This window comes from Myotis nattereri (assembly GCF_964212035.1).
Source record: "Myotis nattereri genome assembly, chromosome: 1".
In the NCBI taxonomy this organism is placed as follows: domain Eukaryota; kingdom Metazoa; phylum Chordata; class Mammalia; order Chiroptera; family Vespertilionidae; genus Myotis; species Myotis nattereri.
In genome coordinates, this window is record NC_138075.1 from 128,628,518 (window position 1) to 128,653,431 (window position 24,914).

Below are 24,914 nucleotides of genomic sequence, written 5' to 3' on the forward strand. Positions count from 1 at the left end.
CTCACGGGTGAAAGCACTGTGGGACTAGGGTCATACACGAGCAGAGGGGAGGACTGACACAAACCAAGTGCAGCTGCCGGGGGGGTGGTCATCTGCTCCCTGGTGATCATAAGTGGGACAAGTTTTGAGGTGGGAGGTGACAGAGACTGGATACTGAACTCTGTCTCTACTTTGTGGTGATAAAGTTATTGAATGGAAGAATGACTAAAGAATGAGCAACTTTTATCACCACCTGATATTGTGTTATGTATGTATTTTCTATTTTTTATAAATTTCCCCATAGGATTGTAAGCTCCACGAGGGCAGGAACCTTGTCTTGCATGCCGCTGCACACCCTGCTCACAGAATAGTGCCTGGCACCTAGAAAGTGCTCATAAATATTTTTGAATGAATGAACAATGCTGCTCATGGTTGGCATTACATAGCCCAAATCCCCGGGGGAAGTTTTGCCTGGAGCAGTGGTTCTCAACCTTGGCTGCACATTAGAATCACCTGGGAATCTTTTTAAAATCCTGATTTCTGGGCCTCATCCTCTGGACATTCTGTTTCTTTGGTATGGGGTGGGGCCACAACATTAGTAACAAAGAAACAAAATTTCCGGAGGATGAGGCCCAGAAATCAGGATTTTAAAAAGATTCTCAGGTGATTCTAATGTGCAGCCTAGGCTGAGAACCACTGGCCTAGAAGAATGTGCCCGGTGGAGGCCAGCACAGGGACCCTCTCACTGTTTGCCAAACTGCTAGACTCTAGGTGACCATCATTTCTCTTTCTTCTCAGATGACGGAGGGCCGTCGATGTCAAGTACATCTTCTTGATGACAGGAAGCTGGAACTCCTAGTACAGGTAAATGACTTTGGGTCCACTTTCTAAGTTTCTTCTGTGACTGATGTGGTTGGCTCACACTTGGATTCAGCTGAGGGGTGGGCAACAGTGTAAACTATTTTTCAGGCTAAATCTGTACAAATCTCTGAGAGAAGATTAGGACACACCCTAGTATTTTTGTGTGTGATTGCTATTTTTGTTCATTCTGTTTCTTTGCACACCACACCTAAGGCATTCAAGGTCAGATGTATATCTACCCTATTGTTGCAAATCTCTAGAAAAGGAAATCCCACAACTGCCATTAGCTATTCTTTATGCTTGGAAGAAGTTAATTATAATATAACCTAAATAACTCTTGCTACAGCCAAAACTGGTTTAATTGTCTAAAACACAGTTCATTATTTCAAGTTAAGCTTTCACAGCGATGAAGAAAGGGAAGCAATCTCTTGGCTCTGTCTCCCCTTTAAGAGCTGAGTAAGCACCTGACGCCATCCTGTTCGTCAACATTGCCATCTCCCTTGAACATCTGGAGAAAATGACAGAGGAAATCAATCAATGTGTCTCCGAGCTAAGAACACATCAGTGTCAGGGAAGTCCAAAAAGTAATTAGGCTCAAAGACCCTGGTTTTACCCAGAGCCCTAAAGAGTGGCGAAGTTTCCAAACTTGATTTAAATAACTTAATTCCAAATCTGTTGCTCAACTCCAACTTTTGTAACTATATTTGCTTGATATTCTCAAATATCTATCAAATTCATAGGGCACTTGCTCCTTATCCATGACAGTTTGCTGGGAAGAAGCTACAGTTCATCAGTCAGTTGCAATGACACCCACATGCTCCCTCCCTGGGGAACCACACTGCGCCCGTGTGGAGAGTCACATAGAAGTACTCTTCTCTCATGTTCCCTTGTATATGCTACGTGAATTTCAAAATGTTCCAGCTGCTAATTTAAAAAGTTAATACTTTTAATAGGAAATAAGTTATAAAGACATTATAAACACAATGTAGGAAACAGAGAAAATAGGAAACAACTCATAATCACAGCACACTAATTCAACTACTTTTCTCATTTTGGCATATCTTATATTTATATTTATATTCCTTACATGGTTGTGATCATAATGTATGTATAATTCTATATATTTTTCCACTTAACATTGTCCTTCACTAGCATTTTTCAAGTCATTATCAATGTCATCTTTGTTAATGGCTGCATAAATTCTAGAAAAGGATATACCATTATTAGCTAATCATTCACCCTTTTGAGTACATTTAAGGATCCTTTGTTGTTTTGTAATTTTTTCCTCTATGACAAGGAAATGCTGTGCTTAATTTATCCACATATGTAGAGTTCTCCCACATTTTGGATTATGTCTTTATTAGGCTAGATTGCAAGGCCTCCAGTCTTATGAAAAGTCAAACTTGTGATCTGGGTTGGGGTGTGAGTGGGTAGGGGGGACTATAAAGGAGCAAGATCTTTTCAGTAAGCAGGATCAGGACTAACAAAGTGCTTGGAGCTTTAAGTTGTTAAGAATCAGTCTGAGCCCTTCACAGGTGAGTGGTCTGCAGTGCCCTAGATGCTCTTTTTGTAGCAAGGTTTGGCGGTTTAGATAGCAGCCCGCCTCTGAAACAGGAAGTGAGGCCTCCGTGACAGTGAAGGCCCTTCTCTTGGCCAGCCTGCCCTGGGAAGACTGAATGGAGGCATCTGAAATGGACTTGAGTCACAGAAAAGGTATTTTATTACTGATGGGCACAATTTTAGAAAGGCCATCTTCAGCCCTTAACTATCAAGAAAATGTTGAATTAGACCAAGCAAGAATTCATACTCCTCCCATCTCTTTTTAGAAAATACTTCATGTGATTCCCTCTTCCTAGAACACTCGTTCCCACCCGTCCCTGTACTTGGCTGGTTTCTGTTAAGCTTTCAGACCACAGCTTAGAAAATGCATTTCCCCCCTACCCCCCGCCCCAAGGGTTTCCCTGACCCTACCCTCTGCCCCTCCATAGCTGGGTCTTAGCTGCCCCCCACCCCTTCCTTCTTACAGCACTGTCATAACTCATTGTCACATTCACTGTCATTGCCTGTTTACTTGTCAGCATTTCCCAGAGCCACCAACAAATTAAGGACTGGGTCTGTTTTTTGATCACTGTATCCCCAGTACCCAGCCCATGTCTGGCACACATGTCAGTAAATAAATACTTCTTGAGTGAAAAAACAAAAACAAAAAGAAAGAAAAGAGTGAATCCTAAGGTTCTCTAGTGTTACTTCCCCAAATGACTTACTTCTTGCCATAGAACCATTGCTTGGCAGGGGATTTACTTAGGTTAGTGCAAAATAAATAATAAATAAATAAATAAATAAAGCCCAGCCAGTGTGGCTCAGTGGTTGAGCATCAACCTAAGAACGAGGAGATTACAGTTCAGTTCCCAGGTTGGGGCCTTTGCCCTGATTGCAGGCTCATTCCCAGTGTGGGAAGTGCAGGAGGCATCCAATCAATGATTCTCTCATATCATTGATGTTTCTGTCTCTTGCTCCCTCTCCCTTTCTCTCTGAAATCAATAAAAAATATAAAAATAAGTAAATAAATAAATAAGGAACAATTCTGCAAAACTTTGGGAAACAAGGTTAAAGTTATTTGACAAAAGCCAACTTAAAAGGACTTTGTCATCTACAAAGTTTTGTTCAAGATTATGTTCTTTTGACAGAATCATTTCTAAAGGGAATCCCTATTCTCCAGCTCTATGAGTCATCTCAGTGTTTTTAGCAGCATAAAACATTATGACTTCATACCCTTCTTTTTTATATTTTAAATTCACAAAGTGATGAGGTCCATTATTGCTAAAGGTTTTGTTGTTATTGTTGAACGATTTCAGAATATGTGTAAGAAGCCTTAGACTAAGGAATGCCTTTCAATGTTTCCGCGTTTACCTGACAAGGTTTATAAGACAGAAAGTGGGGTTTGGGGATTGTAGGAAATGGTTGTTTCCCATGGAGAAGCACAGGGGTGTACACCAGGGTGACTGACTGACAAACATTCTTAAGTAGCACAGAGGTGGGAGGTCTGGTTTTTCGATCATTAATTATTAGGTAAGAGACACATCAAAGGCTACACCTCAGACCTTCAGACGCAGGAAAAGACTGAGCTGACAGAGTCAGCAACTAACAATTGCTTCCCACCAGGAGGATGCTGTTAAGCAGTCTACCACAGGGACAGTTTTCTGCAGGGGTGTAGACCTGGTCACCATTTCCCTTCTCTGGATTACAGAGTAAAATGGCCATAATCCTCAAATGTAATGCTTTTTCTAAAACCCTTTGAGATTTCCGAGTGAAATCTGCTTCCAGACCCCTGACTGCCCTGAGTAATTTTGCATCACTCATATTCAGGGAAGGGAAGGTTAAGAGTGCACATACTGGGATTTCATATTCGAAAGGCTCATCCCTAAATCCACAGGCAGGCCCTTGTCACCAGGACATTGCCATGTGACTTTTTCACTCACTGGATTCCTCTTAAGGACAGCTGCAATGGTGATGAGAGCATTCAGTCACAAGTCAACCTCAGTCATACACGTGGGGCAGGTGGTCCAGCCAGATCACCCTCCCATCCAATCCGGAGACAGCGTCTTTTGCTTTGTCATCCAAAATTGTTTCAGCCAACTAGAAACATACTCGAAAAGCCTGTGTCAGAACGAGAGAGGTCACCATCATGGGTGTCTCTCAGTCAGCCTCTGCCTGAAGCTTCCGTAGCCAGACCAGAGGGTGCCTGCAAGTTTTGTATTGAGCTTTGCAAGTCTTAGCTTCACATGGTTATTCCTTTAAAATGACTTTCTTCATTTTTCTCTGATATGAATGCAGATCTGGGGGAGCCTTTTGAAAGCGGAGAAAAGGAAACGTGGTTCAGCCTTACTTAGAAAAGGTAACTAGGTCAGAGAAGAATTTCCTGACGTGAGGGTCTTAAGGTAGAAGCCATGAACAGGGAGGGTTCGGGCTCTCTCTCCTGGGAATCTTAAAAAAGGGATAGGTTTTCATTAGTTTGGAATGTCCGAGGGGTAGCCAGCCCTTCCTTATTGGGCTCTCTGAGGCTGTGCTGCTGTATGGTCCCCTGTCTTACAGGAAGACAGGCCAGGGCAGGAAACAGCCCCGGACCTCTGCTCCAGAGGCACCTGGTGTCAGGGCATTCCCCGCACTTCAGATGAGTCCTTGCCATCCCCCAACTCGGCGGCAATGAACTCCGCTTCTTTTTTATTAAATTTACTTTTAGTTACAATTGACATAAAATATTATATAATTATCAGGTGTCCAGCTAGTGGCTAGAGACACTGATAGACCTTAGGAAGTGATCATCCTGTTAAGTCTAGTATCTGTCTGGTACCTTACACAGTTTTACAATATTATTGATTATAGAGGCCTGGTGCACAGATTCGTGCACCGGTGGGGTCCCTCAGCCTGGCCTGTGGGGACCGGCTGAAGCCAGCATCCCCTGAGGGGTCCCGGATTGTGAGAGGGCAGGCCAGGCTGAGAGACCCCACCAGTGCACGATCGGGGCCGGGGAGGGATCACAGGAGGGCTCCAGGGCGTGTCCGGCCCATCTCGCTCAGTCCTGATCAGCCGGACCCCAGCAGCAAGCTAACCTACCAGTCGGAGCATCTACCCCCTGGTGGTCAGTGTGTGTCATAGCGACTGGTCGAATGGTCGAACAGTTGGACTCTAAGTATATTAGGCTTTTATGTATGTAGACAGTCCTTATGCTAAACTTGACATCCCCATGACTATTTTTATAACTGGCTATTTTACTTCTTAATCCCTTTCATCTTTTATGTCCACCCCCCCCCCCACCTCCCTCTGGTGACCATCAGTTTTTGTTCTCTGTATTTACAAGTTTGTTTCTGTTTTGTTTGTTTGTTTAGATTGTTTTTTTAGATTCCACATATAAGTATAATCATACGGTATTTGTCTTTGTCTGACTGACTTTGCTCAGCACAGTAATATCTAGGTCCATCCATGTTGTCATAAATGACAAGATTTCATTATTTTTTTATAGTCAAGTAATATTCCATTGTATATATGTATACAAATATTTATTCATTTGTCTATTGATGGACACTTAGGCTGCTTCCATATCTTGGCTATTGTTCATAATGCTGGAATCAACATAGGGGTGCATATGTCTTTTGCAGTAGTTGAACCCCACTTCTTGTTTTGTTGAGGAAGCTGCCTTGTTGAGGAGGCAGTTTTCTAGGATTACAGTGTTGCCCCTCTGACCCCCTCTATCATGGCCATTGTCAGCACAAGTAAAACCACCTACTTCTGTTAAAATAGAGGAACCAAGTGTCCGGCGATTCGGAGACGTGGAACCAACTTAAGTGTTTTTCAAGAAAATTAAAGATAGTAGCTGGATTTTTCTGTACATGACATGGTGTCCCTGATCCTGAGAAAACCAGTGAGACAGAAACATCAGGGAAGATTTAGAGCTGCTCTGGGTAGGATGGTTGGAGCACTTGAAATGTGGCCAGTCCAAACTGCGGTGCTGTCTGTATAAAATATGCACCAAAGTTTGAAGACTTCATATGAACAAAAACAACTAAAATAGTCTTGACGATTCCATGAAATGATGTTTTGGGTATATTAGGTTAAAATATATATGTAATTAAAATTAATCTCACTGATGTCTTTTCCCTATTTAATATGGCAACTAAAAAATTTTAATTTCATATTGGGCACACATTTGTGGCTCACATTACATCTCTGTTGGAAAGCTATCTCTGAAGAATAGAGAGAAGATCATATAAATAAGAGAAACGGTTATGGACGTAATAGAATTGTTTAGGGTTACCCAAATGTAATCCTGGGTATCTTCCACAGTAATGACTACACTTTACGGTTCTTTATAGAGTTTCTATGAAGTTTATCTTATTTAATCATCACATTAACTGTGTCAATACGTAGGTGTTCTCTCAGATAAGGAAACGGAGATAGAATATGTGACATGCTCAAGGCCGCATAGCAGTGCACACAGCTTGAACATAGGTCTTGTCTGTTTTCCCTGCACCATAAAACGTATGTACCACGAAACCTAGGATATGATGTGGTTCACCTGTAATGTGGCAGCTGTGTGAGCTTCTAACCAGCATTGTAAGTGACTGGAATTAAAGTCTTTAAACCTCATCTCAGGTTGAGAACTGAAGATGGGCTTACCCAGGTCATTCTGTTTCTTCAAACTCAGTTTCTAATCTACTCAGTGAAAATTTAAACATGTGCCACATGATTATGAAGGATTTTCACATCATGTTGACAGGCCTGAGGGTATCAGGTGTGGAAGAAGATTAAATAAGCATATGTTGCCTTCTCATCACTGTCTGACAACAGTGCTAGTGACACTTTCTTAAAGGTTAATAAGTATGTTAATATGGGCTTTGAGTAAAGCAGTGTTGAAGGCAAAGTAAATATTCTGGCCTATAAAGGGCTAAAAAAAAACATAGACCATGCATATGACTTTAAAAAAAATCTGGAACCCTAATCATGCCACATAGAATAAATGAACAGGCCTGGGTTCTCTACATGTGTGCACACACCCCTCTCATACCCCATCCTCAGCTACTTCTGTGGCTTATAATGTTCTTCTGAAAAAATATAAGGGATTTACTTGGATGCAAATCCAAGTAAAACAGGAATTCCCCACAAAGTACATATTGCCAAGGGGGGAAAAAAATAAGTTGATTCCCTATCTTCCTAACTGAGAAGGGTGGCTCAATTTGCTCGCTGGCCTGTCTGCTGATGAGTGAGCCAGGTCTGCCATCTGCTCCTGTCTGTTCTAAATTCACCAGGAGGTCCAGTGTCAGCCAGGGGTGGGAAGCCATGTGCAGGAGCTGGGCGCGGACCGAGGGCCTCGGTGTTGCGACCCTTCTGTCTGGGACCTCCCTGGCCATCAGGCCACCTCATAAAGTAAGAGCGAAGCGGGTGTCAGGCAGCACTGCTTTGGGCTGACCTCAAACTTCACCGCAATTGCCATCATCATTTATTAGGCTTCTTGCTGCAAAGCTACACCAATGAGCCAAACAGATGTCTTTCTAGCCCCTGGGGATGGCTGACAATATTTACATTTTAAAGGCACATGGTGAAGCTAATAGATGTTAAGGTATAGATTAGAGACAGATAAACATAATGACAACCCTAATCAAAAGTTCGTTTAGTGCCTTGGAGGAATCAGAAATAGTCCATAAAGTATACCCTTGGGTGACACAAGCAGCTGAGGAGTTTCCCCTTTGGCAAGGAGGGAGGGACCCAAACATCTTCTTTCTGCAGCAAGGGCCTTGATGGAAAAGAAGTGAGCACTGTGCTGGTTGGGAACAAAAGACAATCCCTGTCTCCCTGTGGGGCTGTGATAGAGGGAGGAGCGTCAGGATGTAGCAGACTGATGCAGTCATTTAGGGGACCACCAACACACACACACACACACACGCACACGCACACGCACACGCACACGCACTCACACTCAGTTATACATGCATCCTGGACAAGACAGCTCAGCCTGGCAGAGGCTGAGGAGAGGAGACCATCTCCCTGGGCTCTCAGGTCCAAGCTCTGGTTGCTTAGCAATAATCCCATTTTTGCTCCCCTCCCCCACCTTACCCTGCTTTCTCACCCCCTCCTCACCCCATTCTCCCTGAGGCTAATTTTAACCTGTTTTAAAATGGATTCCTTGGAACCATTTAAAATGGCCAATATTTGGCTGACTTTTCCTACTGAAAGGACAGTTTCATTTGGTTCCCACTGAATGTGAAGGGAGAGAAAGGGAAGGGGGGAAGAGGCACACCTCCTTCCCTTCCAGGAAGGACCCCTGGAAAGTGGATTTTATGGGTTTGCTTTTAGTTTTGTTACTGCTGCGTTTCTTTAAACCCTTTACAAAATCATTTCCACATGTTCTCTAAGGTAGCCCGATGGGAATGTTTGCAGGTAAGGAACCTCAGGCAAGGCCTGTAAATGGTGGGCTCCTAATTTTTGTTTCCCTGATCAAGAGGATAAGAGGGGGGATTAAACGAATTTAACACACAATGCAGTTCAGCGAAATGTGAATAATTATGCTTATAGAGGAAAGACACGTAAAACACACGCACAGACACACACACACACACACACATACATGTGCACACACCCCCAAGAGAGGGTGGAAAATTAAGAGGAAGCTGGCCGTCTAGAAAGGATGGTGTCACAGGAATCTGGAAGTTAATCTGGGGGTTTTTGTTTTTTATCCATAATTCACAGATTGATTTTTGTCACATTGCTCAATTCAAACACTTGCTCATTTGGTAAATCTTTATTGTTTTTCTGCCACTGTGCTATGCAGATCTAAGTGTGCTCCCCGTGGGGGCAAGAGGTCGTGTCTAGAGACGAGAAATGATTGTTCAGATTTTTAGTATGACTTATACAAATCCAGGGATGAGTATTCTTTTGTTCCTTCAATGACCTCCCTTCTCCCACTGCACCCTGTCCTTCCCTGTAAGGATGGGGTTCAGGAGGATTTGCAGGGGTGGAGATCTATTCATCTGGCAGCTTCTGCTGCTTGTCTCACTCTTGGGAAAGAAGGAAGGAAGAGAGGGAGGGAGAGCAGAGACGGAGGAAGGGAATAAAGGGAAAGGAGGGAGGGAGATCTTCTCCTGAGAAATAAGGAGTTGTCCAATATCAGGTGGAGGAGGAAGGAATCAAAAGGTCTGAGGGAATCTTGGCTGCTTGATATTTTTCCTGGACTCTCACCCACATGGGCCTTCCTAACCATTGAATCTCTCTGCTTTCCTCTTTCCTCCCTCGCCTAGCGTTGAACTAACAATTTAGCTGTTAAAGCAACTCAGAAGATTCCAGATTTGGTTAAGCCCCAGTCCCACATGTCGGGTGCCTGCTAGGTATGTGTGACTGCTGAGGTGGCAGCTTTTAACTCCACATACCCAACTCAAGCCTGTTGTCCCCACTTCTCATCAAACCCAGGGCATGTTTTTCTTGCACCTGCTTTGAAGGTGAGCCCACCAAGGCAACCAAGCTTAAGAACACAGACTCCTTTTTGACTGATTCCTCAGTTCTATCTCCATCTTCAAGTCTTGCCAGTTTTTCCCCTCGTAAGGAAAATGGTCTCCCTTCTCCAGTCCCGCCATCACCTTGTGTAGACATTTGCCACCTGGGCTTGGCATTCTCAGCACCCTCAGCACCCCTGCTCTGTTTGCTTGGCGTCCTGTAATGGCCTCATCGCCGACCTCGACCTTTCCACACTCTGAACAGCTCAGTCCGTCCTACACAACACAAGTGGGTTCTTCTTCCTTCACTGCTGCTTTATGACATGTCTCTGCTCGGCGCCTTTAGTAGTTCATCCTGTTTGGATTCCTCTGTTGGACTGTCACGTCCCTGCGTAATGCGACCCTGTCCTTGTTAGAAGAGCAGAATATTAAAGAGGTGAAGAAGGCAGTTCTGCCTCTAACTGCCTCCTCTCTGGATGTGCCCCAGGTGTCATAGCTGGGTCCTGAACTTTATGATTACAGGGAATTGTATTGATAGTGACAGACACATTAGCCATGTGACCCTGACTCTCAAACTTCTTTCACTTCCAGAATCCTTTGTTCAATTTCACATAAATGAGGAGTTCTAAACCCCACCAGCTTGTCCCACCCACGAACAGGGACTTGCCCGAGGGGCCACAGCGGACCCCACAGGGTTTGGAAATCACTATTCAAAGTAGAAACCAGATGATAGAAAAGCACATATCCTTCACTTTATGCAAACCAACACATTCCTGAACAGTTCAATGTAAATTGAGTTTTAATTATATAAACCATCTTTTAAATGCGTTGGGAAATTTTATAACTTAGTGATTAATCATCACGCTAGTACCAGACTGTTCTAAGGGCTTCGGGTGTGCTAAATCTCAGCTGGTGATCAGCCGCACAATGCTACGAGGCAGGTGACTGTTATTGTCCTCATTTTTCAAACGAGGAAATTCAGACACAGAGGAGTCAGTAGCTTGTTCAGAGTTGTACGGCTGGTAAATGTGGAGGCCTGATTCAAACTCAGGCTGTCTGGCTCCAGAGTAAGAGCAGCTTGTGACCCGTGTGCTGAGAGCACAGGCTTTGGGGCCAGACGGCCTGGCTTCAACACCTGGCCCAAGTTCAAAACTGGCCACGGCCACAGAGCTTCCAACTCCCGCACTTAGTAGCTCCATGACCTTGGCCAGTTGCACAGCCTCTTTAAGCTTCAGTTTCTTTATCTGTAACCTTGGAATGATAACTGCCTCCAGTCTGCCTGATGTAATTTTATCTGTAAGTTGACACTAGTACCTGCCTTATAGAGTTGTGATCAGGATTCAATGAGTTAGAACATGTGAAGTGCTCAGAAGACTTCCTGGCACCTCATGCCACTCTCTTAGCTAGAATCAGATGCCCAGGTTGGACCACTTGATAGCTATGGGAACCTGGGCAAGCCACGTGCCTTTGCTACCTATCTATAAAATGGGAATAACTACCTTAGCCTTTTGGAGAAATGCTACAAAACTTGCTGAGTTATTATTCCTAGTAATTTGGTTTTTATTATGACTCTGTACAAGGCTTTATGGAGTATTTTTAGAGATCAGTGTAAGCTCACTTGACAAGTGATGGGTTGACTGTCTGTCAAAAATGTCTTAATTATTGAATCGTCCCGGCTTCCCAGCACATCATCTCCTCATCTTTTAATGAACTGCTGATCCTTCCAGTGTCATATACAACTCCTGTGACAAGGTCGTACAAGGACATGTGTTAATGCAGAATACTGATAACCATCCAGATAAGTGAATTTAGTTTGACCTCCAGTTATGTCAAAGCATGCTAATCACTCCTTGTCATTCTTGGGGATGAAATAGAAAAAAAATGACTTTGATGGATTCAGGCCAATATCTTAAAAATAACCCTGTTCATTATGCTTTACATTAAAATGATTTTGTAGTACAGTTATATACAAATGGGTCATATTTGTGTGGCAGAAGGGAGGGGAAAGACTGAGGACAAACACCATCCCTTATACCTGGCAAACAATGGTTTCCCAGCCCATTCCTCACAAACTCAAGTTCTCACAACTTCACACGGTAGCTTGTTTCCCATTCAGGGCTGTATCCTGGGACAGAGGGGTTGAGGTGCGCTAGCTAGATCTTGTAGCACCGAGTGGGATGGATGTTTTGGGGCATTCAGGTGTGTTTTATGTGACTCTGCAGGGCTCAGAGGAACACCTGCCTGCTGGATCTCAGCAATCTGAAGATTCCTGGGAGAATCCCATGGCTCTGAAAATGCCTAACTGCTGGTTCAAAACTGGCCAGTTCTTTTGTGTGTGTGTGTTTTTGAAGGAAGAAGATCTTAAAATCTGATGCAAGTCCTCTGAGGGTGGCAGTAGATTAGTACAATGATGCTTACATTTTAAGTTGTTGATAGATCTTAAGATATTTTTAATAGTTTAAAGTGAGCCATCTGCCAATATTATAAAAAGCCTTTATTAGCCTTCCTTACTCTTATAATAGTGTCAGTGATTTATAAAAACAAAGTGTAACTAGACTCATACAAAGGTATGTTAGAACTATAATCATCCTCCAAATTACCTTAGTTCTCCATTTCATTTCATCACATATCCTTAACAGAGTCAGAGAGGTGGGTAAATGCCTTCTCACCCACCTTTCAGAGATTAAGTGGATTCGGTTCCATACCATTGCAATAAAGCAAGTATTACAAGAATGTGAGTCCCATGAATTTTTTGGTTTCCCAGTGCATATACAAATTATGTTTGTATGCATAATTAAGTATGCAATAGCATACTTAATAATAATAAAAAAAAACACCCATACATACCTTCTTTTAAAATCACTTGTTGATGCTGAGAGACTTGCTCAATGCCGGGCTGTCATAAACCTTCAGTTTGTAAAAAAAAAAAAAGGCAATAAAGTGAAGCACAATAAAACAAGGTATGCCTGTATAAACTAATGGTACTGTGATAGCCAAATGCCTTCCACATTAAGTTGGTTCAGTTAGAAGCACACATGCATAACTCTTAGGGGGTAGCCCTGGCATGTAACCTTTAGTTCAACAACAGTGTTCTTTCTCACCAGATTGCATTTACAAGCATGAAAAAATAGTAGGCTTTTCGTTCATCTTCACTGTGAGCACAGGGAGACTGGTCACAGCAGGTGGCCGCGGCCCCAAGCGCCCCGTCTTCCACAGTGTCACACACAGGAAAGGGAGTTTCTCTACTTGTTAACTCTTTTGTCCCGGAGGAAGAACCTTCCCACCCTCACTTCCCTGCGGCACCGAAGACCGTACCAGGTTCCTATTCCCATATCTGAGCCAACTGCCAAGGAGACAGGATTAATGTGATGGGCTTCACCCAGTGGTTCTCAAAGTGTGGTCCTGGGTTGGCAGCATCACTGTCATTCGGGAACATGTGAGAAATGTGAGTTCTCAGGCTCCATCCGGCCAGAGACAGAGTCTGCCCCAGGGCAGTGTGCCCTGGAGCCTGTGTGCTTCCCAGGCACGTCATCTGGAGGCAGGAATGACGGAAGGCAGAGGAGAGCATTGGGCCGCAGGCCTTTCATTCAGTGTGATGCAGGCATTCCCAGACTTCTGGATTTAAGGGACCAGAACATTTAACGATAAAAGTGGGGCTGGAATGTTTGCCCTTTTTTGCCAAGTAAAGGTATTAAAAATATTGCTGACTACTGTAACTTGCGCTTATGTAATAAAAAAGTAAACACATCGAGCAGGATATGAAAACAGCGTAAAGAACAGTCTCTTAAATAGAATACATTTAGCTTTATGAAGAAGTTGACACTCATTAAACTTATTTTTCTTGTTTCAACACTGGACCATGGAAAAATGTACCAAGGCTCAGGAAACATCGATGTGAAAAGGTCACATTTTGGATACAGTCAGACCCGAGTTTGAATCCTGGTTCTCTCTTCCTGTGTAGATGGCGTGTTTCCTTGGGAAATATTTGCCTTCTTGACCCTTAGCGTTGTTGTGGCTAAAATGGGAAATATAATAACTACCTTGCAGGATTGTGATGGGCATTAGAGATAATGATAATATGTAAAATACTCTTGTTACTGAGGAAATTCCAAGGATTCAGTCTTCCTCCCAGGAACCAGGGCCAAAAGCCAATCAAATTCTTTACTATACAATAATAGCCAATGATGCAGGCATTTGAAATCTTAAGGCATGACCTGGGATTGTTGAAACAAGACCAAAGTTAATGTAAGAAGTCTCTACTGCCCCAAGCATGAACTTTGACGTCATAACATTGTTTAACTGTGACTCTGTTAGCTCGGCTGTCCTAATGACATACCACAGACTGGGAGGCTAACAGAACAGAAATTATTTTCTCACAGCTCTGGGATCTGGAAGTCCAAAATCAAGGTGCCAGCAGTTCTGTTTCTTTGTTTCCTGGGATGTCTCCCTCCTTGGTTTGCAGATGGCCACCCTCTCACTGTCCTCACATGGCCTTTTCCTGTGCAGGCACCCCCCTGCCAGCATCTCTTCCTCTTCTTGTGAGGGCACTAGTCCTTTTGGATTAGGGTCCCACCCTATGTAACCTTCATCATTACCTCTCCAAACACAGTCACATTGGACTTTAACACAGAATTTAGGGTGGGGAACATATAATTCAGACTAGCACAGTAATCTTGAGCAAATGACCACTTTAAGCCTTAGAATCTAAATCTTTTTTTTTAAAAGAAACTAAGAAAAAGAACATAAATGTGGACAACAATGCGTTCTTTGGAGGGTAGCAGTGAGGCATAAGTGTAGCAGTGTGTGTAAAGCTGCCCATCATTGACATCCTGAGGGTAGCCGTCATGCCATGAGCTCTACAGGGACACCTGCTGTGCTGCGAGGGTCAGCCTCAGGTTTCTCACCTGGGAAGTAGGTGTTTCATGGGGCTGGTTCTCAGACGTGGGGTTTCACAGAGGGAGTCCAAGCTGGATCAACACATGCCAGCTCAGACCTGAGTCATCACTGGGCTATAGGTGTCTGCTACTCCCTAACCTTTATCACTGTAAAATATGGGTGATGGCCCTGTCTGGTGTGGCTAAGTTGTTTGGAAGTCCTCCCATACACTAAAAAGGTCACTGGTTCCATTCCCGGTCAGGGCACATGCCCAAGTTGTGGGTTTGGTCCCCGGTTTAGGCAACTGATTGATGTTTCTCTCTGTGTCTGTCTCTCTCAAAATAAATAAGTGCATAAATAAAATCCTCTATAATAAAAGCTCAGAGACCGAATGGTGGAACGACCAGAACGACTGGTTGACCAGTCGCTATGACACACACTGACCACCAGGGGGCAGACACTCAGTGCAGGTCCACAGCCGCTCTGCTGACCGGGCTGTGCAGCACTTCTACAGTGGGCGATCCCTGCAGGCCACGCCCCCCACCAGTGCACGAATACTGTGCACTGGGCCTCTAGTAAAAATAATAAAATGTGGGTGAGAGCTTGTAAGGCTCCTTTCTCCTCTGGAGCCAGGAGACTGTGTGCAGTGAGCTGTGATGCAGGCCTGGGCTTGATGACCATTGAGCCTCTGTTGACAGGACCATGCGGCAGTCAGGAAAAGCACGTGAGTCTGAATCTTAAGCTCTTGGTGTTCAACAAACTTAAAGGAGAAGGAAAAGAGAAGAGTGCAATCATGCCCAAAGCCAAATTAACTGGGACCTCACCGAAAAACCTTATAACTTTACATCTACATCCACAGACTTCCTCAGAGTGTATTAGGAATCCTGCTGGCTGAGATTACCACTGCAGAGGGTCATTTAAAAAGTATTTTCTCATAAGTATAATTTCCTTACTCTTCAGTCCAGATGGATGACTGAATAGATGGTGACCACCTCAAATGTCTAGAAATGGTGATTCTTCCAGCCAAGCCCTAAAATTATGTTAATCACTGTGTTTTTCTTTCTTCCTTTTTTTTTTTTTTTTTGGTTAATCCTCACTGGAGGATATTTTTTCCATTGATTTTAGAGAGAGTAAAAGGGAAGGGGGAGGGGGAGAGAGGAGAAAGAGAGAAACTTCACTATGAGAGAGCCACATCAATTGGTTTGCCTTCCACACATGCCCCAACTGGGTCAGGACATCTGCAACCCAGGTACGTGCCCTTGACTGTAGTTGATCCCATGACCCTTCAGTTCCCCAGTTCACCACTGAGCGACCACCGACCAGGGCTGTTGTGTTTATCTTGATCATCATCAGATGGATTTTATTCCATCTCATGGTCCTGGTTAGTATGTTAGACTGTATAATAAAGGAAAACAGGCATGTCTCCAGGTCCCAGAAATTTATCATCTAAAAAATATAATGTCAGTACAGTGAGAAATACAGAAAAAAAAATCCAGACGGGAAACAAGGCAACAGACCAAGAGCGAAGTCATGAAAGATGGGTTGATGAAAGTAGACGGTAAATGGTGTGATGGAAAAAGAGATTCTTTCCCACGATGTTTCTGAATAGGGGAGTAACTGGAGAAAAGCCCTGTCTTTCGTGGACAGAACGATTTCTGGTGGAGTTAAGCCTATTTTCCCCTGTATCTTCGTTAAGATGCTCCCTGTGTAGGGAGGGTACAATAGAGGCCAAAGACAGAAACCTGATGGCACTGGTGTGGTCAGAACGTGAAGCAGAAGGAAGAGTGTGAGAAAGCGAACAGAAGATGCCCAGTAGTTCTGTGTAACCAGAGCCGTATGGATCGATAGGGCACCTTGCTGGGCAGGAGTGGAATTGGGATTTGATGGGAAGAAAGCAGGAAGTCATGAGGGCACCACACCATGCATTTCTTAATGACGAGGGCAGGGTTAGACTCTCAGAGTTGAGCACTGTGTGCACATAAATACTATACAAACCGAGAGGTGAGATTGACTTTGAAGAATAATATTGCCTAAGAGGATAAAAAATCAGAAGCTGCCCATTCTGACCGACTGTTGGGAGAAGCACGGTGGCTGAAAACATGGCCCTCTGATCCTTTGTAACGGCCGTACGTTCCCTGCTGCTGAGTTCCTGACCCACCGGAAAGCTCTGAGCAGTTTGGTGAAACAGGTCGGGAATCCTGGCTGGAGTTCTTGGCTTCTCAGTGCTTTTCACAGGAGAAGCGGTGATTCAGAACCAGTTGGGAGTGTGGAACACGAGTGCCAGGGCCCTGAGCCTTGCCCGGCTCAGCCCAGTGTGCTTTGGGAGAAGTTTCTTTCCAACTCAGTGACCATATGAAGGGAAAGAGAAAGGAGGTATTTCAGTTGGTTTAAACTTGTATTTCTAACTTCGGACAGTCATCTCAAAGGGTCAACTTCTGAGGAAGCCATTTCCTGAACCAGCATCCCCAAAATGTGCTCCGTGGAACATGAGGCCCAGAAGGGGCTCCATGAGGGGAGGGTCCTGTGCTAAGTGAGTTTGGAAAATGCCTCACAGGATGTTCCCACCAGAGATATGTGCACATTTGCCTGTTAAAACCATTGAGGAGGCCTGCAAGGAAGGTACCTGCTTAGTCAGTCTCCCCAGGCCTCCCTACCCAAGAGAATGCCAAACATTCCTTTCGGGTGGCCCAGCTTACTAAGGTCCCGTGGGACCAGGGCTCTGTGTGACAGTGCTCTGGGAAATGCTACCTCTGACTCGGTGCCAAGGCGCATGCCCTGCCTTAGCTCCCCCAGAGGCTAATGGGATGGCTCTGGGGGAACAAGCCATTTGACCTTTCTGTGGCTCAGTTTTCCCAACAAAATATGTTGCTTTCTGTAGAGGTGGTTGTTTTTTTTTTTCCTTCCCAGGAAAGCTACCAGCATCAAGGAAATAACAAAAAATGTTCTGAGCTCTTTAGGAAGATGGTACCACCAAGATGTTAGATGAATGTGATAAGAGTTCCTTCCAAGAAAGTCTGATGGTCATTCCTTAAAGAAAATTCTGAACTGAGCTGCCCAGTACCAAGCCCATCACAGACACTCTCTGGATATTTATTGAATCAATGAATTAAAATAACAGTCGATAAAGAGTATATGATTATGTAAAAAGTATATAACAACATATAAAAATTACTACTGAAATACATTAGTATGTTTCCTTTTTTTAATTGTAATAACATTTATTATAAGGTTTAAAAATGTTACACATTTTTTCTATTTTATTCCCATTCCCCTACCTCTCTACCCCCCTACCCTTTGGCAACCATCAGCTTCTTCTCTATCTTTATGGGTCTGTTTATTTTTTGTTTCGTTTATGCATTTGTTTTGTGTTTTAGATTTCACATATTAAGTGAAATTGTGCGGTATTTGTCTTCCTCTGACTTATTTCACTTAGCATAGTACCTTCTATATTCATTGTATTTTTCATTGGTTCTTCATTAGAACTCTGGGGGAAACTGTTCTTATCTCCATTCTACTGTTGATGGAACTGTGTCACAAAGAGTTAAGTAAATGCTGAAGTTCACCCAGCTCCAGGAGTGAAGGAACTGCACTCACCCTTAACTATCATGTTTGTTGCTGTGCTGAATGAATGCATTTTGAAAAGGAAAAGAAAGTATATTTCTTTCTAGTCCATTCTAATGACCACTGTCTCAGGCCTTCCCTTGGCAACCTGATTCTTTGGTCTTAGACCGATGATGCTGTGCTAATAGGTGCTGTGTGCACATGGCCACCACGGGGAATTATCTGATTGTCTGAGAGTCCATTTGCCAAAGTGGGACTAAAGAAAAAAGCTGAACAGAGAAGAACTTCAGAGGAAAGAGTGAGGTCTGTTTAGTTGAGAGGAGAAACGTTACCCTGTTGGCTTAAAAAGCCATTTGGCGCTCTCTCAACCTCATTTAAATCATCCCTCTTAATAGCCTTCCTAGAAGTATGTCGTATGTTACCGTGGGCCTGCCTCTGTTCCCTGTTCACCTCCTGCAGACCCCATTCCTTTTTCTATTGATGTTCTCTGTAACCCTGCAGACTACTCTCAGAAATTCCAGCCACATCAATTTAGTCTTCCCTGTGCCCTGGGGGATGGAGTCAGTCTCTTCAAAAGTTTTCTTTCTAACATCACGCTTTCAAATTCTGGTAACCTTTGATTATTCAAAAATTAATACTTGGGGAGCTAAAGGGAGCCTCAGGGGTTAGGGGATTGATTCCTCCCCATTTTTCTTCTTCCAGGAAGAGAGAAGAGGGGATTGAGTTCAATCTGCATGCAGAGTTATATTTTAGGGAAGACTGAACTAATTTGTGTCCAGTGACTGATTCCTTAAGAGAACCAACTGCCTCTGCTGCCTCATTATTCGGTATTTTTCAAACTGACTTACACATCCTCAAGGGAGAGAACTTCTTCCTAATGTGCCCACTTCGGGCTTGACTTGTAAATACCGAGAGCCGCTTCTGTGTGTGACCAGAGCATCTGTCCGGTGGGGGCTTGGGGCTGGGTGATTTTCTGTACTTTTCACTGTGGATACCTGTTACTGTTTGTATTGTTATGGGTGAAAGTGAGGTGTCCCCTTCCCCACTGGGTACTGGGGATGGGGTCCCTACGATATCTCGAGAAAAATAATTTTCTGAGACTAGAATGAGAGGATGAGTGAATTTTACTTGTGTGGAATTACATCTCTGTCTTTCTAAAGTCCCATGTCCCTTCATCCAGTCCTGGAAGATGTGCAGCTGGGGATTCAGTAGTGCTAAGAGCAAAGCCAGAGTCTGGAGTTTTTGTTCCGTGGTGGAGCTGGGTCCGGTTTAGCATCAGGCTAGTTGCATGGGGTCCACATGGCCGTGAGCCATGTGGGCGAATGTAGGGGAACCAAGAGAGCGTGTCCCAGCAACAAGAGTCCCAAGAGCACAAGGGAGCGAACTCCTTTGTTTAGAAGATTAAAAACCTCAAATCTCCTGTGCTTGCAGTGGCCTCGCCTACTTTGGCCAATGACCTGTTCCCAGGTGTGACTGACAGACAAGTACCCTCCCTGCGTCACCAGACTTGACTGGGCATGCGTCTGTTCTCCCAGCAATCTGTGGGGAATAGATCTGGGGAGTGTTAAACTTCAGCTTCCTGGCAAAGCTGCACAAACGCTTATACTATTTAGCCTTCTCACTGCTCCTTTCCAGTTATTCATAGCTAGGTTTATTACAGCAGAATCATTATGTGTCATCTTTATGTTTTTTTCTTTTAAGTTTCTAAGTATCTTTAACAGCTCATTGGGGCATAATTGGCATGTGTCAAACTGCACATATTTAAAGTGTACAATGGGATTGTTTTGTTGTGTGTCTACAGCTGTGAAATCATCAAGAAGTCTAGCTACTTCAGTAACCATAGCCAAAAAAGTGTATTTCCACCGAGCCCACCAGAGACCCCCAGGCACTCAGTATTCCTTTTTTTAATCCTCACCTACCTGAGGATATTTTTCCATTGATTTTTAGAGAATGTGGAAGGGAGGGAGGAAAGGAAAGAGGGAGGGGGGGAGAGAGCAAGAAAGAGAGAGAGAGAGAGAAAAAAAAACACATTGATGTGAGAGAGATACATTGATTGGTTTCCTCTTGCATGAGCCCTGATCCGGGCCGGGGATTGAGCCTGCAACTGAAGTATATGCCCTTGAGTGGGAATCAATCATGATCCTTCAGTCTGAGGGCCAGTGCTCTAACCACTGAGCAACCAGGTAGGGCCAGGATTCCTTTTTGATGAAGCTGTTGGTCATGAGACCCCACAATGCGGTCCCTGGATGGCCTGGCTGGCAGGTGGTCACAGGGTGCCCGTGGGCTCTCTGGAAACCACATGAGGAGTTTTTAGGGGCCCTGTGAAGGGAAGGCAAGCATTTTTCCTTCTCCACGGTTCTACCCCCAGACTCTCTGCTGGGGAGGTCAGGGTCATGAACATAGCCCGGGACTCTGCCCTTAAAAAGCTTACGGGGTGGTGAGGTGAGAAGTGGTATGGTTCCCTGTGTACTGGTTCTGGGCACATTCAGCATGGGTGGAGGGTTTCACTTCTGCATTGGCACCAAGACAGGAAGCTGGGCAGAAAGAGTCCCAGAAGCGGGGCATTTAGACAGAAAAGAACCTAAAATAAACGCTAAAGGAGGGCACAGGCGGCATGGGGCGGGGTGGGCATTGGTGGACACCAGAGCAAATGTCAGTGCAGGAATCGGCCTGCTGTGCTTGCCAGGTTGTTCCGTGGACTCTCCACCTTTCCTCTCTTTCTCTTAGTTTGTTAAATGCTTCACAGTCAGACTTTCAACTCATGAACAAGCTCCCTGTTGCCATCCTAGCTGTATACTCAAGAACCCAAAATAAATAAAGATTGCCAGGGTTCTGTTACTTTTAAAGTATTGAGTTACAGAAGTTTTTAGGCATACCCATCTTATTTATGCCTCTGACTCCCATACAAAGGCAGTTACCTTAGATCAGTGGTTCTCAACCTTCTGGCCCTTTAAATACAGTTCCTCATGCTGTGACCCAACCATAAAATTATTTTCTTTGCTACTTCATAACTGTAATGTTGCTACTGTTATGAATCATAATGTAAATATCTGATATGCAGGATGGTCTTAGGCGACCCCTGTGAAAGGGTCGTTCGACCGCCAAAGGGGTCACGACCCACAGGTTGAGAACCGCTGCCTTAGATCCAAGTGCATCGAGCCAGCCCGGTACTGGCCAGCATGGACCCCTTTCTTCGTGGCTTATGCACTGTGCGTGAACTGTCTGTACAGCTTCATTTGCATTCTGTGACTTTGTAAGCCAGCTTAACCCCAATCCTGTGTCTCACCCGTTGGAATGAGTATCACGCCGGGTGCCCTTCCTGTGCCGGTAATGGTAGGTCCTCACTCTGCACATTCTAAGCGCTACTCTTCCTGAGGCGCGTTGGTCAGTGCCAGGGCTGTGACTTATTCAGAAAGCAAAGGGCAGAGATGAATTGACAAACCTCTTGCGCAGTCCTGTGCCAATTAAAATTGACAAACAAACAACGCCTGGTGAGCACGAAGAGCCGGACAAGCCGCTCCCAGTGACGCGGGTAGGACTCTTACCCCAGGTCAGGCCGGGAGGGAAGGTGACTGGTGCCTCGGTTCACTAAGACTTTTTAGAAAATCCAGTTTTCAGATGCACTTTAAACAGCATAAAATGTGACAATTGTTCTTAAAGTGTTGGTGGGCTACAAACAAAGAAGGTGATATTAAGGTCAGTTTCCTGAGGAGTTAGTATGTTTTCTGCACAACTGGACCTTCATATTTATTGAGAATCTTTATTTCTTACATTTTTTAACATGTGGTATTCGTGAAGCACGGGGGTGGAAGATCAGCAATAGAACTGGAATAGATGACGGAGTTCTGAATGAATGGCGCTGGGAGACCCGTACGTCTGTGCGCTTCACCTCCTCCGTCCTTCAGGGCACACCTCTCAATTTTGAAAATAGCACCAACTTAACAGTGTTTCTTCAAAGTATACTTGATATCTTGTTTAATGAGTATAGAATCCCAGTTTTTCAAAATGAAGAGAGTTCTAGAGATCGGTTGCACGACAACGTGAATGTATGCAATGCTACTTAAAATGGTTAAGATGGTTAATTTTGTGTAACGTATATTTTAGTACAGTTTAAAAAATGTCCTTGATACCTCGCAGTCTTAGAAAGCATTTTGGTAGGAAATTTTTAACTTCTATGTTAAGTCTGTCCTCATAGAATTTCACACCACAGCTGCTTTAGGGAGAAGAAATAAAAAAGCGCTTAATCCCACCTGTAAAATGCACTCTCATAAGCAGAGTCAGGCTTAACGCGTAACCCTGCCTCCTGCTCCCCGCTCCACCTGAAACTCAGAAAGAGAAGAGATGATGGCTCCTCACGGCCCTGAGACCCCATGGTTAGAGTGCAGACCATCGTTCCTCTAGACTTGGCCCCTGCCCTGAGCGGGCTCCTTGGAGAATGACGGGAAATCCCAATGAGGGCAGAGTCATGCCTGCTGCTGCCCAGCGCCCGGGGAAGGAGAGTTGCCAGGAGGAGCTTCCAGAAAGGTGGGGGTCCACGGAGGTCCATGTGTGCTCAGAGGCTGCTCCCTCCTCTGCCTCCTCTGTCCAGACTCCAGGGTCTAATCTCTGGCTTTCTGGAATGTTCTACTCCTGGCTAAAAGCATAGATCTTGGCTGTGGGGTACCTCCCAGCCGACCAGTCACCCAGAAGCATGCTAGGACATCTGGGATACCTGAAGGGCATTACATGGCACCTTCTCTTTGGAATGGAAGTGGAGGTGTCTTAAACATGTTCCATGAACAGGAAGTGGTAGGGCACGTGCCTGAGGGGATGCAACAGTCGGTCGGCCAGGTTGGAATGTGGAATCTACCCCTTGCTAGTTCTGTGACCTGGGGTGGGGTGCTCTGTCTAGTCGTGGTGCTTCAGTCTCTCTAGACAGAAAATGGGTATATTTATATTTTTATTGAGTCTCTGATCATTGTAATGGTTACATCTGGTTATACCCCCTCCCAAACCTTAGAATCAGGTCCCAACTTTGGACAGGGCTCAGAGATCTGATATTTTCCTTTATAGGTCTATGCCCACATTATCATTTATCCACGTAGGTTTTATTGAGTCACTGAGTCATGCAGGCCTGCTTATATAGCAGTTCTCACCCATTGTTCTGAATTTGGTGGGGTTTTGTTGGTATTTTGTTGTTGTTAATGCTCACTCAAGGATATTTTTCCCATTGATTTTTAGAAGAAGTGGAAGGGAGGGAGAGAGGGAAGGAGGGAGAGTGGAAAGGAGGAAAAGAGAGAGAGAGAGAGAGAGAGAATCATTGATGTGAGAAAGACACATGTACTGGTTGCCTCCTGCATGCACCCCAGCCTGGGACTGGGGATCGAACCTACAACACAGGTACATGTCTTGACTAGGAATCGAACTTTCAGTATGTGGGTCAGTGCTCTAACCACCAGCAGGGCTCTGTTGGTTTTTAATTCGCTCTTCTCCACAAGCAGCAGCAGAAACAGGAGTGTGGCTTCCTCATGGTCATGTGCACAGCATTGGAGTCAGACTCCCCGGGTTTAAAGCCCAACTCTACCACATCCTTGGAGCAGAATCTCAATCCAACTGAACATTAGAATCCACTGATCCCTGGGTGCTGGGGTCCAACCCCAGCAGGTCCAGGGGTCCCCAAAGGTGTGGACGGAGTCGGCGAAGAAGGAATGACACGGAGACAGTGTTCAGTTGATCAGCAGCCTAGCCAGGATCTCTAGCCAGGATCTCCAGCCAAGTTCTGTCTTTTATTGTCTTGTTACATCTGTATTTATACCAGTTGATTTTAATCCTGTCAATTTCTATTCCAAAGGTTAGGGCATTTCTTATCTCCATTCCAGGGAGTAAAGATTATGTAGCTTAAGGGTGATTGTTCATAGTTAAAGTGATTAACTACTCACCTGGCATTTAGTTAAGGGTTTTTATTCCCTCCCTAACTTCAGGGAAAAATCCCTACCTGGGGAAACAACCTTTCTCGGAGAGGTGACCTTGGTTAAAACACATAGCGCTAAGAAGGTGAGCAAACATATTAAGAACAGTATGCCATATACGCCAGGCCCCTTGAAACATATGCTGTGCAGATGTTTCTTCCCTGTAGTGACTGTGTCAAGCAGCAAGGATGGACCGGCTTCCAGCACCTGGGCCCCTCGTAGACTAATTAAGCCAGACCCTCTCTAAGTGGGCTTGGGAAGCTTCCCAGGTGACCCTCCTGTGCAGCCAAGGCTGGGACTCACTAATTTAGAACATCCCGGTGACACTCTGCCCAGACTCCTGTCTGCTGTCTGGAACCTCCAGCTCTGCACTGAGCACCAGGCACATTTGGAGAAACAGCTTTTAGAGGATACTGTACAGTCCTGGACTTCGTTACTGCTGTTGGTGCACCAGGAGGGCACTTTATTCAAGTAGTTGAAAGCACAGCCTTGGATGTATCTTTTTGAAAAATTTATTGATTTTTAGGGGGAGAGAGAGGAGAGAGAGAGAGAGAGAGAGAGAGAGAGAGAGAGAGAGAGATTGATTTGTTGTTTCACTTATTTATGCATTCATTGGTAGATTCTTGTATGTGTCCTGGCCAGGATCGAACCCACAACTTGGCATATCGGGACAACACTCTAACCAACTGAACAACCCAGCCAGGGCTTA

General features: G+C 44.6%; 1 protein-coding gene across 3 annotated transcripts in view; it reads left to right on the forward strand.

The window, feature by feature from the left end:
- The window catches only part of FRMD4A (FERM domain containing 4A), a 605,434-nt gene that overhangs the window by 406,685 nt on the left and 173,835 nt on the right, over positions 1-24,914 (forward strand). For all 3 annotated transcript variants that reach the window (XM_081096657.1, XM_081096658.1, XM_081096659.1), the window contains one exon: positions 778-843. In XM_081096657.1, the coding sequence (XP_080952783.1) occupies positions 778-843 (66 nt within the window). The remainder of the gene's footprint in view (positions 1-777; positions 844-24,914) is intronic.